At 52.5% G+C, this 15,599-nt stretch overlaps 1 protein-coding gene across 1 annotated transcript; it reads right to left on the bottom strand.

The window, feature by feature from the left end:
* Window positions 1-1,641: 1,641 nt before the first annotated feature.
* Window positions 1,642-15,344, bottom strand: LOC140411783 (uncharacterized). The gene is made up of 4 exons (XM_072500765.1): window positions 15,133-15,344; window positions 11,845-11,974; window positions 5,534-5,708; window positions 1,642-3,475 (listed from the first exon to the last, which is right to left on the bottom strand). The coding sequence occupies exons 1-4, from the start codon at window positions 15,262-15,264 to the stop codon at window positions 3,310-3,312; spliced, it is 603 nt and encodes a 200-aa protein (XP_072356866.1). The 5' UTR covers window positions 15,265-15,344; the 3' UTR covers window positions 1,642-3,309.
* Window positions 15,345-15,599: the final 255 nt, after the last annotated feature.

The following is a 15,599-nucleotide window of genomic DNA, read 5'->3' as shown; positions in this document are numbered from 1 at the left end:
AGGCACGACCTCCCCTTACTAAATCCATGCTGACTTGTCCTAATCTGACCCTGCACTTCCAAGAATTTAGAAACCTCATCCTTAACAATGGATTCTAGAATCTTGCCAACAACTGAGGTTAGGCTAATTGGCCTATAATTTTCCATCTTTTTCCTTGTTCCCTTCTTGAACAGGGGGGTTACAACAGCGATTTTCCAATCCTCTGGGACTTTCACTGACTCCAGTGACTTTTGAAAGATCATAACAAACGCCTCCACTATTTCTTCAGCTATCTCCTTTAGAACTCTAGGTTGTAGCCCATCTGGGCCTGGAGATTTATCAATTTTTAGACCTTTTAGTTTCTCTAGCACTTTCTCCTTTGTGATGGCTACCATATTCAACTCTGCCCCCTGACTCTCCTGAATTGTTGGGATATTACTCATGTCTTCTACTGTGAAGACTGACGCAAAGTACTTTTTTAGTTCCTCAGCTATTTCCTTGTCTCCCATCACAAAATTACCAGCGTCATTTTGGAGCGGCCCAATGTCAACTTTTGCCTCCCGTTTGTTTTTAATGTATTTAAAGAAACGTTTACTATCATTCCTAATGTTACTGGCTAGCCTACCTTCATATTTGATCCTCCCTTTCCTTATTTCTCTCTTTGTTATCCTCTGTTTGTTTTTGTAGCCTTCCCAATCTTCTGACTTCCCACTACTCTTTGCCACATTATAGGCTTTCTCTTTTGCTTTGATGCATTCCCTAACTTCCTTTGTCAGCCATGGCTGCCTAATCCCCCCTCTGATAACCTTTCTTTTCTTTGGGATGAACCTCTGTACTGTGTCCTCAATTACTCCCAGAAACTCCTGCCATTGCTGTTCTACTGTCTTTCCCACTAGGGTCTGCTCCCAGTCGATTTTTGTCAGTTCCTCCCTCATGCCCCTGTAGTTACCTTTATTTAACTGTAACTCCTTTACATCTGATTCTACCTTCTTTCTTTCAAATTGGAGATTGAATTCGACCATATTATGATCACTGCCTCCTAAGTGCTCCCTTACTTTAAGATCTTTAATCAAGTCTGGCTCATTACATAACACTAAGTCCAGAATGGCCTATTCCCTCGTGGGCTCCATCACAAGCTTTTCCAAAAAGCCCTCCTGTAAACATTCAATGAATTCCCTTTCCTTGGGCCCACTGGCAGCAATATTTACCCAGTCCACCTGCATATTGAAGTCCCCCATGATCACTGTGACCTTGTTTTTCTGACATGCACTTTCTATTTCGTGGTCCATTTTGTGCCCCTGGTCCTGACCACTGTTAGGAGGCCTGTACATAACTCCCATTATGTTATCACTATCTCTCCAGTAATATCCCATTGACAGAGTTAGAAAGACTGCTCAGAGTGGAGTGTGACAGATTGAAGTGTCGGACTGCACGCGGTGTGAGCTGTCACCTGACCAATATGGAGCTCGCTCGCCAAGTGTCACATCTCCCAATAAATTACTCTCTGTCTCTTCATTCTTTCTCATTCTTTAACTTTACACCTCAACATCTTAACAGAATCATTTCACTGAAATGTGCAGAGTTTATCTGATATGAAACTAGTGATGTGATCAGTGACCCAGATTTATTTGTGAGGAAGAATCTAACACGAGACCAAATGTGTAAATGCATCACCCTCTTTATTTCACAGTGAGAATCCATTCCCAGCAGTTTGAAAAAGAAAAGACAAACAAAGACTCGAAGACGATGGATTATTTACTGCACCAGACAAACCTGTGAATGGGTCACCTGTTAACGGGAGTCAGATCTGAATCGATCATTTTCTCAGTCACAGATTCAGTCTGTCGATATTCCCAAAGTCAGCTCCCAGTGTGGGTTTGAGGAGATCTGAATGGAAACTTTATTCCACCTTCAGTCTCTGGATTCTAATTTTAAACTGGGATTCTTTCTCCGGTTTAAGGACCAGTTTTAAGCTGCTTCACACCTGGGTCACAAAACTCCCACTTTCACTTTCCTGACCTGGGCCCATCTGTTTCCTGAACTTGGACTGATCTGAGTCAGACCAAACCGGGTTGAGAAACAACCTTTTTAATCATCCCCACCACAATGTCCAGTGTTTGATTCTCAGGACTGGCAGGAAAAGGGAATATTTTACTGCCCACACAGGGTGTGGTCTCCATTAGCAGGTTTCTCCTTGAGTGACGTGTTCTTCCTACAGTGTCCAGTGTCTATTCCACACAGTCTGTTATATGTTCCATTCCCATTATATTTCAGAGCACAGGACACAGAACTATTCAAACATTGAAGCAAAATCTTCCCGATGATGTGATGAAAATCTCATTATTTTACAAATGGTGAACACACTGTCTCTTTACAGTTTAAACATTCCCTCGTAATTAAATAATTCCATCTGGAACTAACTCCGACTGAGAGAGCCCAGGAACAGTCCCACATCTGATCACTCCATGATTTCACATTTAACAGCTTCAATACTCTGTGCTCTGTAACAAATCCCAACTCTTTTCACATCAACTTGAAACATTCTGGTCAGTATGATGGATAAATATGAATATATTCCATGGCTGTGTGAAGATAGAAAATTCTGGAACTATATCTGACACTAGGACCATCTCAGTCTCACTCTCATAATTTATTGAAAGCAAGATTACAGAAAAAGCAAATTAGTGCAGTGATTAATCTCCGTTCCCCAATAGAGGGCTCACCACCCGGTACAATTGAGTTTTGCCCTGTATCTGTGCAGTGTGGAGACGTGTTCAGCAATGAATTTCAGACGTTGAAGGGAGACCTAATTATAAATAATATTAACGGGAAATAGAGCAGGCGGGACTCAGAGACAGTCAAATATATCAGGGCTGGAGTCACATGTACGGTTAACGTGTGGGTGGACGATCACGTGTTTGCTCCACATTTGGTTGGTTAAGTGAGTGGTTAAGAACATGGCAGGTAGAATATGATGTGGTGATGTTTGGGCTCCTTTGTTAAGGGTGGATGAACCGAGTTTAGTGGGAGTGCATTCCCTGTTTATCAGACAGATTACACACTCGAGGGACAGTGTGGGAAGGTGGAGTTAAGGTCGAAGATCAGCCATGATCTTCCTGAATGGTGAGCGGACTTGAAGAGTCTCTGTTTTTATTTAATTTTCACAACAGACATTGCGTTCCCTCAAAAGGTCCTTCTTGTGGTAAGGAGATTAAAACTATGCTCAGTATTCCAGATTAAACCCAATGGAAAGTTAAACAGTTTTAGAATAGAGTTCAGCACATCTCACTGTTTGATGCCATGAAAGGTACAGAGCCTTCCAGAAGACCTTCATTCTTCTGTCTTCAGAAAACCCATTGCCATTAACCCTTGTGTGTCAAAATAAGCGATGTCAAAAAATGTGCTATTGAAGGGCTGGTTGTCTTGTTCCAAATCCTTCAGGAATTGAATCACAAGTTCTTCAGTTTGTTGTTCATCAACTTTCTTGTTAAAACCCCTGCAACAAAATTAAGAACAGAGGATTTAATTTTTATCCCCCTGACAAATCCTGTTTGGAAAGTCGGTTGCCAGGACAACAGGGACAGGAGTTGACCATTCAGCCCATTGAGGCGCCTGCACCAGTCAGTTAGTCCACAGCTGGAGTAAGACCATCGAGAAGCTGGCCAAATGGGCAGACAAGTGGCAGATAGAGTTTAACACAGAGAAATGTGAGGTGATGCATTTTACAGAAAGGGTGGAGAGAGTCTATCCAGACTTAATGGCTCAGTTCTAAAGAGAGTGCAGTAGCAGAGGGACCTCAGGGTGCCCCCCCAGGATAGATTCTCTGCCATTCCGGTGGGAAAAACGCCAGTGTGAGAAACATTCTTCACAATGTAGTGTACCAAAGTCAGGATGCGTGGCGCTGCCCACAGAGTTGAGGATGGAGAGCGCCCACAACCCTGGACCCTGGAGCACCACAGCAGTAGGTTGGGGGAGATTGGACCCTTGGATCTTCCGGAAGTCTGCAGAAGGATTTGGCTAGGTTAGGTGAATGGGCTAGGGTCTGGCAGATGGAATTCAACGTTGCCAAGTGTGGGGCTATCCATTTTGGGAGGAATAACAGCAGAATGGATTATTATTTAAACGGTAAGATGTTAAAACATGCTGCTGTGCAGAGGGACCTGGGTGTGCTGGTGCACGAGTCGCAAAAAGTTGGTGTGCAGGTGCAACAGGTGATTAAGAAGGATAATCGAGTTTTGTCTTTCGTTGCTAGAGGGATGGAGTTCAAGACTAGTGAGGTTATGCTGCAATTGTATAGGGTGTTGGTGAGGCCGCATCTGGACTTTGTGTTCAGTTTTGGTCTCCTTACCTGAGAAAGGACATATTGGCACTGGAGGGAGTGCAGAGGAGATTCACTAGGTTGATCCCAGAATTGAGGGGATTAGATTATGACGAGAGTTTGAGTAGAGTGGGACTGTACTCATTGGAGTTTAGAAGGATGCGGGGGAATCTTATTGAGACATATAAAATTATGAAGGGAATAGATAGGATAGATGCGGGCAGGTTGTTTCCACTGGTCGGGGAAAGCAGAACTAGGGGGCATAGCCTCAAAATAAGGGGAGGTAGATTTAGGACAGAGTTTAGGAGGAACTTCTTCACCCAAAGGGTTGTGAATCTCTGGAATTCCTTGCCCAGTGAAGTAGTTGAGGCTCCTTCTTTAAACGTTTTTAAGAAAAAGATAGATGCCTTTCTAAAGAATAATGGGATTCGGGGATATGGTGTACGGGCCGGAGAGTGGAACTGAGTCCACAAAGATCAGCCATGATCTCATTGAATGGTGGAGCAGGCTCGAGGGGCCAGATGGCCTACTCCTGTTCCTAGTTTTTATCTTATGTTATCTTATGTAATATGTGTTCTGGAGGGGGTCCTTCTGCTGGCCTGTTTCTGGGTGATCAATGTTGCTGGAAATCGATCTGCATTTTCAGGAGGTCCACCTTCTTTTGTCAACATGGCTCAGTGTTGTTGGACATCTTTTCAATATGACACCCGGGCAGGAGGGCGGACTACACACCATCCAGGCCTGACCCACTGCTGAAAACAGCGGAAAACACCCAGGTGAATAATTAATGATGGGTGGGGAGATTCAGAGTGTTTTCCGGCAAGCGGCCACGTTCCTGCCCACGTTCCTGCCCACTTTCCTGCCCACATTCCTGCCCACGCTCCTGACCACGTCCCTGCCCACACTCCTGCCCACATTCCTGCCAACACTCCTGCCCACATTACTGCCCACGTTTCTGCCCTCGTTCCTGCCCTCGTTCCTGCCCACGTTCCTGCCCACGTTCCTGCCCACGTTCCTGCCCCTGTTCCTGCCCACATTCCTCCCCACGTTCCTGCCCTCGTTCCTCCCCACGCTCCTGCCACGTTCCTGACCATGCTTTTGCCCGCATTCCTGCCCACGTTCCCGTCCACACCACAGCACTTAGTCTCAAAATGGGAGAATTGCTCCCCGGCTGATGTTGATACAAGAGCTGACAGAAAGGAACATCAATCACAATATATCAGTCACTAAACTCACCTGCCATAGTACCAAACAGGAGGGGCTGTCACTATTTCAACTGTTGGATCTGTTGGTTGAGGCGGGTTGGTGACTTGAGGAACTATCTCAAGAAATACCCGGAATCTCTGCTGTATTTCGCCATTTTTCACGTATCCAAAAACTCCCCAAGGTGCAGAGAGAGGAACAATAGTACCTGTGGACAGAGACACTGTTACAGCATTTAACTGGGTGATCAGCTGATAGATAGTCAGAGGTTACAGGTCAGGGGGCAGGGTCACTTTGGTGACATGTGGAAAATGTTGTGATATCACTTTAAGGGAATATGCAAATGCCCAAGTCGCCAGGATGGAGAGCAGCATGTGACCAGCATGGTCCCACTCGCAGTGTGAGTGCCGACTGTTGTGTTCTGCTTCTTCATGTAGCATAAGCTGCTTCCTTGATGTCGGCTCTGACAAAGGAAGGTTCAGACTTGGAGATGGTTTAACACATTTATTGAACAGTTAACAATTCTCCTACTTGAGTTCGACTCTCCTGCTAATCTTGCTATAGTAACTCAGTCTAACTAACCAGTCTGCTCTCAGCCATGCGGTGAGTGTGATGCTTCCTGATCTGCCCCTGTCTCTCTGAGTGTCCTTTTATACGGGTACCTTGTGGTAGTGCCACCTCTGGGTGTCTTGACTGCTCATTGGACGTGTCCGATCTTACTGACCTATCGGTTGAATGTCTGTGTGTCATGATGTCTCTGGTGCTCCCTCTAGTGTTTATTTAGTTGCAGTGTGTTTACATTAACCCCTTGTGTATTTACAGTGATGCACATCACCACACCGACACCACATTGAAATGTCCGTCCCGCTCACTCATATCACTCTGTGCAGCCCCCTCCCTTCACCAGACTGTGCAGCACATTAACACCCAGCTGGGAAAGTCTCACAGCCTCGAGGGACAGTCTGTTCCTCAATCTACCCCCTGCTGCCCCCCGAGCCCTACCCCCACACCCCCCTCCCTGCCCCCCGAGCCCTACCCCCACACCCCCCTCCCTGACCCCCGAGCCCTACCCCCCACACCCCCCTCCCTACCCCCCGAGCCCTACCCCCACACCCCCCTCCCTGCCCCCTTCCCGAGACCTACCCCCCAAACCCCCCTCCCTGCCCCCCCGAGACCTACCCCCCAAACCCCCGTCCCTGCCCCGAGCCCTACACCCCCCTCCCTGCCCCGAGCCGTACACCCCCCTCCCTTCCCCCCGAGCCCTACCTCCCCACACACCCCTCCCTGCCCCCCTGAACCCTACCCCCCCACACCACCCTCCCTGCCCCCCGATCACTCCCCCCTCCCTGCTCCCCGATCACTACCCACCTCCCTGTCCCCCGAGCCCTACCCCTCAAGCACCCCTCCCTGCCCCCGAGCCCTACACCCCCACACCACCCTCCCTGCCCCCGATCACTACCCCCCTCCCTGCCCCCCCGAGCCCTACCCCCTACACCCCCCTCCCTGCCCCCCGATCACTACCCCCCTCCCTGCCCCCCCGAGCCCTACCCCCCTCCCTGCCCCCCGAGCCCTACCCGCAGACCACTCCCCCTTCCCCCGATCACTACCCCCCTCCCTGTCCCCCCGAGCCCTATCCCCCCTCCCTGCCCCCCGAGTCTACACCCCCTCCCTGCCCCCGAGCCTACCCCCCACACCACCCTCCCTGCCCCCTGATCACTACCCCCCTCCCTGCCCCCCCGAGCCCTACCCCCTCCCTGCCACCCGAGCCTACCCCCCACACCACCCTCACTGCCCTCCGAGCCCTACCCCCCCTCCCTGTCCCCCAAGCCCTACCCCCCACGCTCCCCTTCCTGCCCCCCTCTCCCTACCCCCCACACCACCCTCTCTGCCCCCCGAGCCCTACTCCCCCACACCCCCTATCCCTACCCACCCACATACCCCTTTCCCTGCCCCCCGAGCCCATCTCCTGTCAGACGCTGATGCCCCACATGGATCTCCACCCACAGCCTCTGGTGTTTTTGTCCTTGGCCTTCCCGTGAATTGTGTGCTTGCCCTTTGACCCCATTGTTTGTGAACATTTCACCATCGTTATCGAGCTCCAGCCTCCCTCCCATTGGCTCCCCTCTGCCTGCCAGTCTTCACTTTCCTCATCCACCTCCTTCCCCTCTGCCTGGAATCGTGACCCCCTCAACCTACCCCCCTACACACGTTGCACAACCCTCCATCCACATTGACCCTCTCGTCTACGTCAACCCATCAGTAACCCCCCTCCCCCTGACCCCACAGCTCACCTCACACTCCGCCCCTTGTCAAACTTTGTACCTTTATTGTGGTGGATGCTGAGGGTCACAGAGCTGTCCAGATAGACACTGGTGTGTGTCACTGCTGGAAGGGACAGACAGCACAGAGCTGTCCAGATAGACACTGGTGTGTGTCGCTGCTGGAAGGGACAGGCAGCACAGAGCTGTCCAGATAGACACTGGTGTGTGTCACTGCTGGAAGGGAGAGACAGCACAGAGCTGTCCAGATAGACACTGGTGTGTGTCACTGCTGGAAGGGGGAGACAGCACAGAGCTGTCCAGATAGACACTGGTGTGTGTCACTGCTGGAAGGGACAGACAGCACAGAGCTGTCCAGATAGACACTGGTGTGTGTCACTGCTGGAAGGGACAGAGCACAGAGCTGTCCAGATAGACACTGGTGTGTGTCACTGCTGGAAGGGACAGACAGCTCAGAGCTGTCCAGATAGACACTGGTGTGTGACACTGCTGGAAGGGACAGACAGCACAGAGCTGTCCAGATGGACACTGGTGTGTGTCACTGCTGGAAGGGACAGACAGCACAGAGCTGTCCAGATAGACACTGGTGTGTGTCACTGCTGGAAGGGACAGACAGCACAGAGCTGTCCAGATAGACACTGGTGTGTGTCACTGCTGGAAGGGACAGAGATCACAGAGCTGTCCAGATAGGCACTGGTGTGTGTCGCTGCTGGAAGGGAGAGACAGCACAGAGCTGTCCAGATAGACACTGGTGTGTGTCACTGCTGGAAGGGAGAGACAGCACAGAGCTGTCCAGATAGACACTGGTGTGTGTCACTGCTGGAAGGGACAGAGATCACAGAGCTGTCCAGATAGGCACTGGTGTGTGTCGCTGCTGGAAGGGAGAGACAGCACAGAGCTGTCCAGATAGGCACTGGAGTGTGTCACTGCTGGAAGGGGGAGACAGCACAGAGCTGTCCAGATAGACACTGGTGTGTGTCACTGCTGGAAGGGACAGACAGCACAGAGCTGTCCAGATAGACACTGGTGTGTGTCACTGCTGGAAGGGAGAGACAGCACAGAGCTGTCCATATAGACACTGGTGTGTGTCACTGCTGGAAGGGACAGACAGCACAGAGCTGTCCAGATAGACACTGGTGTGTGTCACTGCTGGAAGTGACAGACAGCACAGAGCTGTCCAGATAGTCACTGGTGTGTGTCACTGCTGGAAGGGAGAGACAGCACAGAGCTGTCCAGATAGACACTGGTGTGTGTCACTGCTGGAAGGGAGAGACAGCACAGAGCTGTCCAGATAGACACTGGTGTGTGTCACTGCTGGAAGGGAGAGACAGCACAGAGCTGTCCAGATAGACACTGGTGTGTGTCACTGCTGGAAGGGACAGACAGCACAGAGCTGTCCAGATAGACACTGGTGTGTGTCACTGCTGGAAGGGACAGACAGCACAGAGCTGTCCAGATAGACACTGGTGTGTGTCACTGCTGGAAGGGACTGACAGCACAGAGCTGTCCAGATAGACACTGGTGTGTGTCACTGCTGGAAGGGACAGACAGCACAGAGCTGTCCAGATAGACACTGGTGTGTGTCACTGCTGGAAGTGACAGACAGCACAGAGCTGTCCAGATAGACACTGGTGTGTGTCACTGCTGGAAGGGACTGACAGCACAGAGCTGTCCAGATAGACACTGGTGTGTGTCACTGCTGGAAGGGACAGACAGCACAGAGCTGTCCAGATAGACACTGGTGTGTGTCACTGCTGGAAGTGACAGACAGCACAAGCTGTCCAGATAGACACTGGTGTGTGTCACTGCTGGAAGGGACAGACAGCACAGAGCTGTCCAGATAGACACTGGTGTGTGTCGCTGCTGGAAGGGGGACACAGCACAGAGCTGTCCAGATAGAAACTGGTGTGTGTCACTGCTGGAAGGGACTGACAGCACAGAGCTGTCCAGATAGACACTGGTGTGTGTCACTGCTGGAAGGGACAGACAGCACAGAGCTGTCCAGATAGACACTGGTGTGTGTCACTGCTGGAAGTGACAGACAGCACAAGCTGTCCAGATAGACACTGGTGTGTGTCACTGCTGGAAGGGACAGACAGCACAGAGCTGTCCAGATAGGCACTGGTGTGTGTCACTGCTGGAAGGGACAGACAGCACAGAGCTGTCCAGATAGACACTGGTGTGTGTCACTGCTGGAAGGGGGAGACAGCACAGAGCTGTCCAGATAGACACTGGTGTGTGTCACTGCTGGAAGGGGGAGACAGCACAGAGCTGTCCAGATAGACACTGGTGTGTGTCACTGCTGGAAGGGACAGGCAGCACAGAGCTGTCCAGATAGGCACTGGTGTGTGTCACTGCTGGAAGGGGCAGACAGCACAGAGCTGTCCAGATAGACACTGGTGTGTGTCACTGCTGGAAGGGACAGACAGCACAGAGCTGTCCAGATAGACACTGGTGTGTGTCACTGCTGGAAGGGGCAGACAGCACAGAGCTGTCCAGATAGACATTGGTGTGTGTCACTGCTGGAAGGGACAGACAGCACAGAGCTGTCCAGATAGACACTGGTGTGTGTCACTGCTGGAAGGGACAGACAGCACAGAGCTGTCCAGATAGACACTGGTGTGTGTCACTGCTGGAAGGGGCAGACAGCACAGAGCTGTCCAGATAGACATTGGTGTGTGTCACTGCTGGAAGGGACAGACAGCACAGAGCTGTCCAGATAGACACTGGTGTGTGTCACTGCTGGAAGGGACAGACAGCACAGAGCTGTCCAGATAGACACTGGTGTGTGTCACTGCTGGAGGGGGAGACAGCACAGAGCTGTCCAGATAGACACTGGTGTGTGTCACTGCTGGAAGGGGCAGACAGCACAGAGCTGTCCAGATAGACACTGGTGTGTGTCACTGCTGGAAGGGACAGGCAGCACAGAGCTGTCCAGATAGGCACTGGTGTGTGTCACTGCTGGCAGGGACAGACAGCACAGAGCTGTCCAGATAGATACTGGTGTGTGTCGCTGCTGGAAGGGACAGACAGCACAGAGCTGTCCAGCTAGACACTGGTGTGTGTCGCTGCTGGAGGGGGAGACGGAGACTCCTGTACTCGCAGCCCTGGCACAATACTGAACGGGAAACGGTGGCACAGGCGTGTCCATGGGTCCAGCAGCACGGTGCTGCCCATGAAGACTAGCTGGGCATGGAGACGGAGGGCAGGAAGTGTGGTGAACGATGCATCAGGAGCGGCGCAGCACTGTGGCAGTGTTGCATTCACCTCAAATATCGGGTGAACCGAGAGCCCCCTGTTCACGCCAGCCTTCATCGCCATTAACCCGCCATTGGGAGACTTGTAACGGAATTTTACACCAGCGGGTATTCGACGGTCTGGCTCCCACCAGATTCACCGCATCCAGCCGGCACTAAGAGAATTGGGAGAATGGGGTCCCTGGTTTAACAGAGCTGTGAGTGAGGTCGGTCTCATTGCTCTATTGGACTGATCCATTTAATTGCACGGACCCTCTCTTCACTTTCCCCATTCGTTAAACATTTCTCTGTTGAATTTTAGCCTTGCATTTGTTTCCAGTTCATTCCCGTGACTTCCGGCCTCCCCAGAGTTGGATTTGGAGAGGGTTTTCCAAAGATGTTACATTCGCGCCACACAAGTGCCCGGCAATGGCCATCTCCGACAAGAGAGGGTCTCACCCTCGCCCCAGAGAGGGGGGAGTCTGTGGAATTTGAAGAAGGAATTAGATTTGATCTTGGGGTGAAAGGGATCGAGGGAGATGGGGGAAGGTGGGAACTTGATGATCAGCCATGATCACAATGAATGGCGGGGCAGGCTCGAAGGGCCGAATGGCCTCCTCCTGCTTCTATTTTCTCGGTTTGTTTCTATGTGTGTAAGTAGCCCAAACAGCGCCTCAACCCACTGGTCACATGTGACCGCGGAACGCTCTGGGATTGACAATTCTTTGCTCAGTGTGTCAGTCTGTACAGAAAGTTTCAAACGTGACAGGTTAAAGAGTGAGTGGCTGTTTTAGAATCTGTTGTTACTTTGAAGGAACATCTGACATACCTGCAACATTCCCACAACGTGCATAACTGAATAGTTTGTCCAGACCGATCGCCAGCGCACTTTTAATATCCACGGCATCAACGTCAGTTTCAATCCTCCGGCGTTCTTTGAATTGTGCCTCAAGGTAATTCTAAAACAAGAAAATAAAATCCATCACCATGTGGCACAACTGAACTCGCACCAAAACACATCAGTGTTGAGGGGACTGTCCTCGGTTCCCAGGTGTGGGAGCAGTATTCATGTCCTGTGATAGGGAGACCCCCCCTCACAGAGACCCCTGTGACAGGGAGACCCCCACAGAGACCCCTGTGACAGGGAGACCCCCCCTCACAGAGACCCCTGTGATAGGGAGACCCCCACAGAGACCCCTGTGATAGGGAGACCCCCACAGAGACCCCTGTGATAGGGAGACCCCCACGGAGACCCCTGTGATAGGGAGACCCCCACAGTGACCCCAGTGATAGGGAGACCCCCACAGAGACCCCTGTGATAGGTGAACCCCCACAGAAACCCCTGTGATAGGGACACCCCCCCCACAGAGACCCCTGTGATAGGGACACCCCCCCCACAGAGACCCCTGTGATAGGTGAACCCCCCGAACGACCCCCTTCCTGCAGGAACCCCCTCCACAGGCGACTGCCCACACAAAGGCCCCCCCCACATACAAACACAGAGCCTTCCCAGAAGATGAACCACCCCTACCTGGAAGCTTAGAGCAGTCCAGACAGGGTCAGTTAGTGCCACCTATTACAGGGGTCCCTGTGGGGAGGGGTTCCGTATCACAGGGGTCTCTGTGCGGGGCGGAGCTATCAGGGGGCCCTCTGTGGGGGGGGGGGGGTCTCCCTATCACACGGGTCCCTGTGGGGAGGGGTTTCCTATCACAGGGTCTCTGTGGGGAGGGGTCTCCCTAACCCAGGGGTCTCTGTGCAGGGGGGGTGCTATCAGATGGGTCTCTGTGGGTGGGGGGATCTCCCTATCACAGGTGTCTCTGTGGGGGGGTGGGTCTCCCTATCACAGGGGTCTCTATGGGGAGGGGTCTCCTTATCAGAGTGGTCTCTGTGGGGGGGTCTCCCTATCACAGGGGTCTCTATGGGGGGGGGGGTCTCCCTATCACAGGGGTCTCTCTGGGAGGGGTCTCCCTAACACAGGGGTCTCTGTGGGGGGTCTCTCTTTCACAGGGGCCTCTGTGGGGCGGGGTCTCCCTATCACAGGGGTCTCTGTGGGGAAGGATCTCCCTATCACACAGGGTCACTGTGGGGGTCTCCCTATCACAGGAATCTCTGTGGGGAGAGTCTCACTATCACAGGGGTCTCTGTGGGGGGGAGGGGGGCTCCCTATCACAGGGGTCGCTGTGGGGAAGGTCTCACTATCACAGGGGTCTCTGTGGGGGTCTCCCTATCACAGGGGTCGCTGTGGGGGGGGGGGGGGTCCCTATCACACGGGTCTCTGTGGGTGGTTCCCGTATTACTTTGCCCCCTGTTGGGGATTCCTCCTATTACAAGTGTCCAAGGATTGGGTCAACCCTGTACGTGTGGGTCAGGAGAGTCCGGATTCAACCCAGGTGGTTGGGGGCTGCTGTGCGGTGTGGTGGTTGAGAGGGGTCAGTGCTGATTTGCGGTCCGGGGGGTGGGCGGGAATGGGGGTGGGGGCTGTGTGGTGTGGTGGTTGAGAGGGGTCAGGGCTGATTTGCGGTCCGGGGGGTGGGTGGGAATGGGGGTGGGGGCTGTGTGGTGTGGTGGGGAGGGAGGGGTCAGGGCTGATTTGCGGTCCGGGGGGTGGGCGGGAATGGGGGTGGGGGCTGTGTGGTGTGGTGGGGAGGGAGGGGGTCAGGGCTGATTTGCGGTCCGGGGGGTGGGCGGGAATGGGGGTGGGGGCTGTGTGGTGTGGTGGGGAGGGAGGGGTCAGGGCTGATTTGTGGTCTGGGGGGTGGGCGGGAATGGGGGTGGGGGCTGTGTGGTGTGGTCGGGAGGGAGGGGTCAGGGCTGATTTGTGGTCCGGGGGGGTGGGCGAGGATGGGGGTGGGGGCTGTGTGGTATGGTGGGGAGGGAGTGGTCAGGGCTGATTTGTGGTCCGGGGGGGGTGGGCGAGGATGGGGGTGGGGGCTGTGTGGTATGGTGGGGAGGGAGGGGTAAGGGCTGACGTGTGGTCTGGGGGGTGGGTTGGGCTGTGGATGGGCTCAGCTGGTCACTACTATCTCGGCCCAGGTGTGGTGGGCCTCACCAATGGGGCAAACACTCCGATGTGACTCCCGGGGAGAGAGAATCCCGGGAGTGCAGAGCAAAGGGGTCATTCCCATCCATTCCCATTTATTTATACTCCCGCTGGCGTGCGACATGGAACCCGTTCCCGCCGTCACTGAGGGGTCAGAGCATCGCGTTCCCGTTGTCACCAATCCCAATGTTACCCCAATTCTCCGTCCCATTGGGGAACACATCCCGGATATCCCGGGCCGCAGAATCCAGCCCTTCCAGTCACAGAATCATCCCTCCACCACCCTCAGCTTCCTGCCTCTCAGCCAATTGTGGGTCCAATGTGTCTCTTTGCCTTGGGTGCCATGGGCCCTGACTGGATCAGTCTGCCACAAGGGACCCTATCAAAAGCCTGGCTAAAGCCCATATCGACCACTCCAAACGCATTCCCCTCATCAACACTCCTGCTCACCGCCTCAAATAATTCAAATATGTTTGTCAAGAAAGACCTTCCACGCTGACTATCCCTGATTAATCCGTGTCTAAAGTACAGATAGTTTCTGCTCCTCAGAATACTTTCCTGATCCCAGCCTTGAATTTAGAAATCATTAACTGTGTGAGTGCCGGGTCCCGGGATGTGTGAACCGCCCGGGGCAGATATTTCACTGTTTATTCCAGTTCACACACTCAGCATTGACAAGCCTCCCTGCCTGAGTGAGACAGATGTTTGACAGTAAAGAGAGTAAAGGGGACTCGACCCAAAAACACAGGCATTAAATAATTTCCACTGGTACGAACGTTACACAATGCAGTAAACTCTGAAGGGCAGCACGGTATCACAGTGGTTAGCACTGTGGCTTTACTGCTCCAGGGTCCTGGGTTCAATTCCCGGCTTGGGTCTCCGGGTGCTCCGGTTACCTCCCACAAGTCCCGAAAGACATGCTGTTAGATGAACTGGCCATTCTGAATTCTCCCTCTGTGACCCAAACAGGCGCCGGAATGTGGCGACTAGGGGCTTTTCACAGGAACATCATTGCAGTGTTAATGTAAGCCTACTTGTGACAACAATAAAGATTATTCTTTTTCTAATTATACTTACCTTGTCCTCAATGATTACTGCGGGTGTAAGGCAGTCATCTTTTTCACAGAGGCCGAGCCCCTCGGCTACCGCATCCTGTGCAGCGAGTTGGTTCCAGAAGAGGACAGACACGGTTAAGAAGATTCTCAGCATCTTGGTGTCGGTACAGGTCACTGGTGAATTCACTGAATGACCCTCAGCACCTTCAGCTCGATCTGCAGTTTGAGCAGAGAGCTCAAGGATTTTTATACAGTTTTAAGGGGACGATTTTGAATAAAGTTCAGCTACGGGAACATCAGATGTTGAAGAAACGCCCCAGCTGATTAACTATGGAAATGTTTTTTGGTGTTTTGATCACAGCCTGGAATTTAGAAACCATTTAGAAATCACGGGCAGCACGGTAGCACAATGGTTGGCACTGTTGCTTCATTGCTCCAGGGTCAATGGTTCGATTCCCGGCTTGGGTCACTGTCTGTGTGGAGTCTGCA

Source organism: Scyliorhinus torazame, chromosome 4 (assembly GCF_047496885.1).
Source record: "Scyliorhinus torazame isolate Kashiwa2021f chromosome 4, sScyTor2.1, whole genome shotgun sequence".
NCBI classification, from domain to species: domain Eukaryota; kingdom Metazoa; phylum Chordata; class Chondrichthyes; order Carcharhiniformes; family Scyliorhinidae; genus Scyliorhinus; species Scyliorhinus torazame.
This window is presented reverse-complemented; position numbering and strand designations above follow the sequence as displayed.

Coding starts and splice junctions, on each gene's coding strand:
- LOC140411783 (XM_072500765.1), bottom strand. CDS start 15,264: ATGCTGAGAATCTTCTTAACCGTGTCTGTCCTCTTCTGGAACCAACTC. Junction 5,709..11,844: donor ACGTTGTGGGAATGTTGCAG/GTATGTCAGATG, acceptor CTCTGTCCACAG/GTACTATTGTTCCTCTCTCT. Junction 3,476..5,533: donor CCTGTTTGGTACTATGGCAG/GTGAGTTTAGTG, acceptor ATTTTGTTGCAG/GGGTTTTAACAAGAAAGTTG.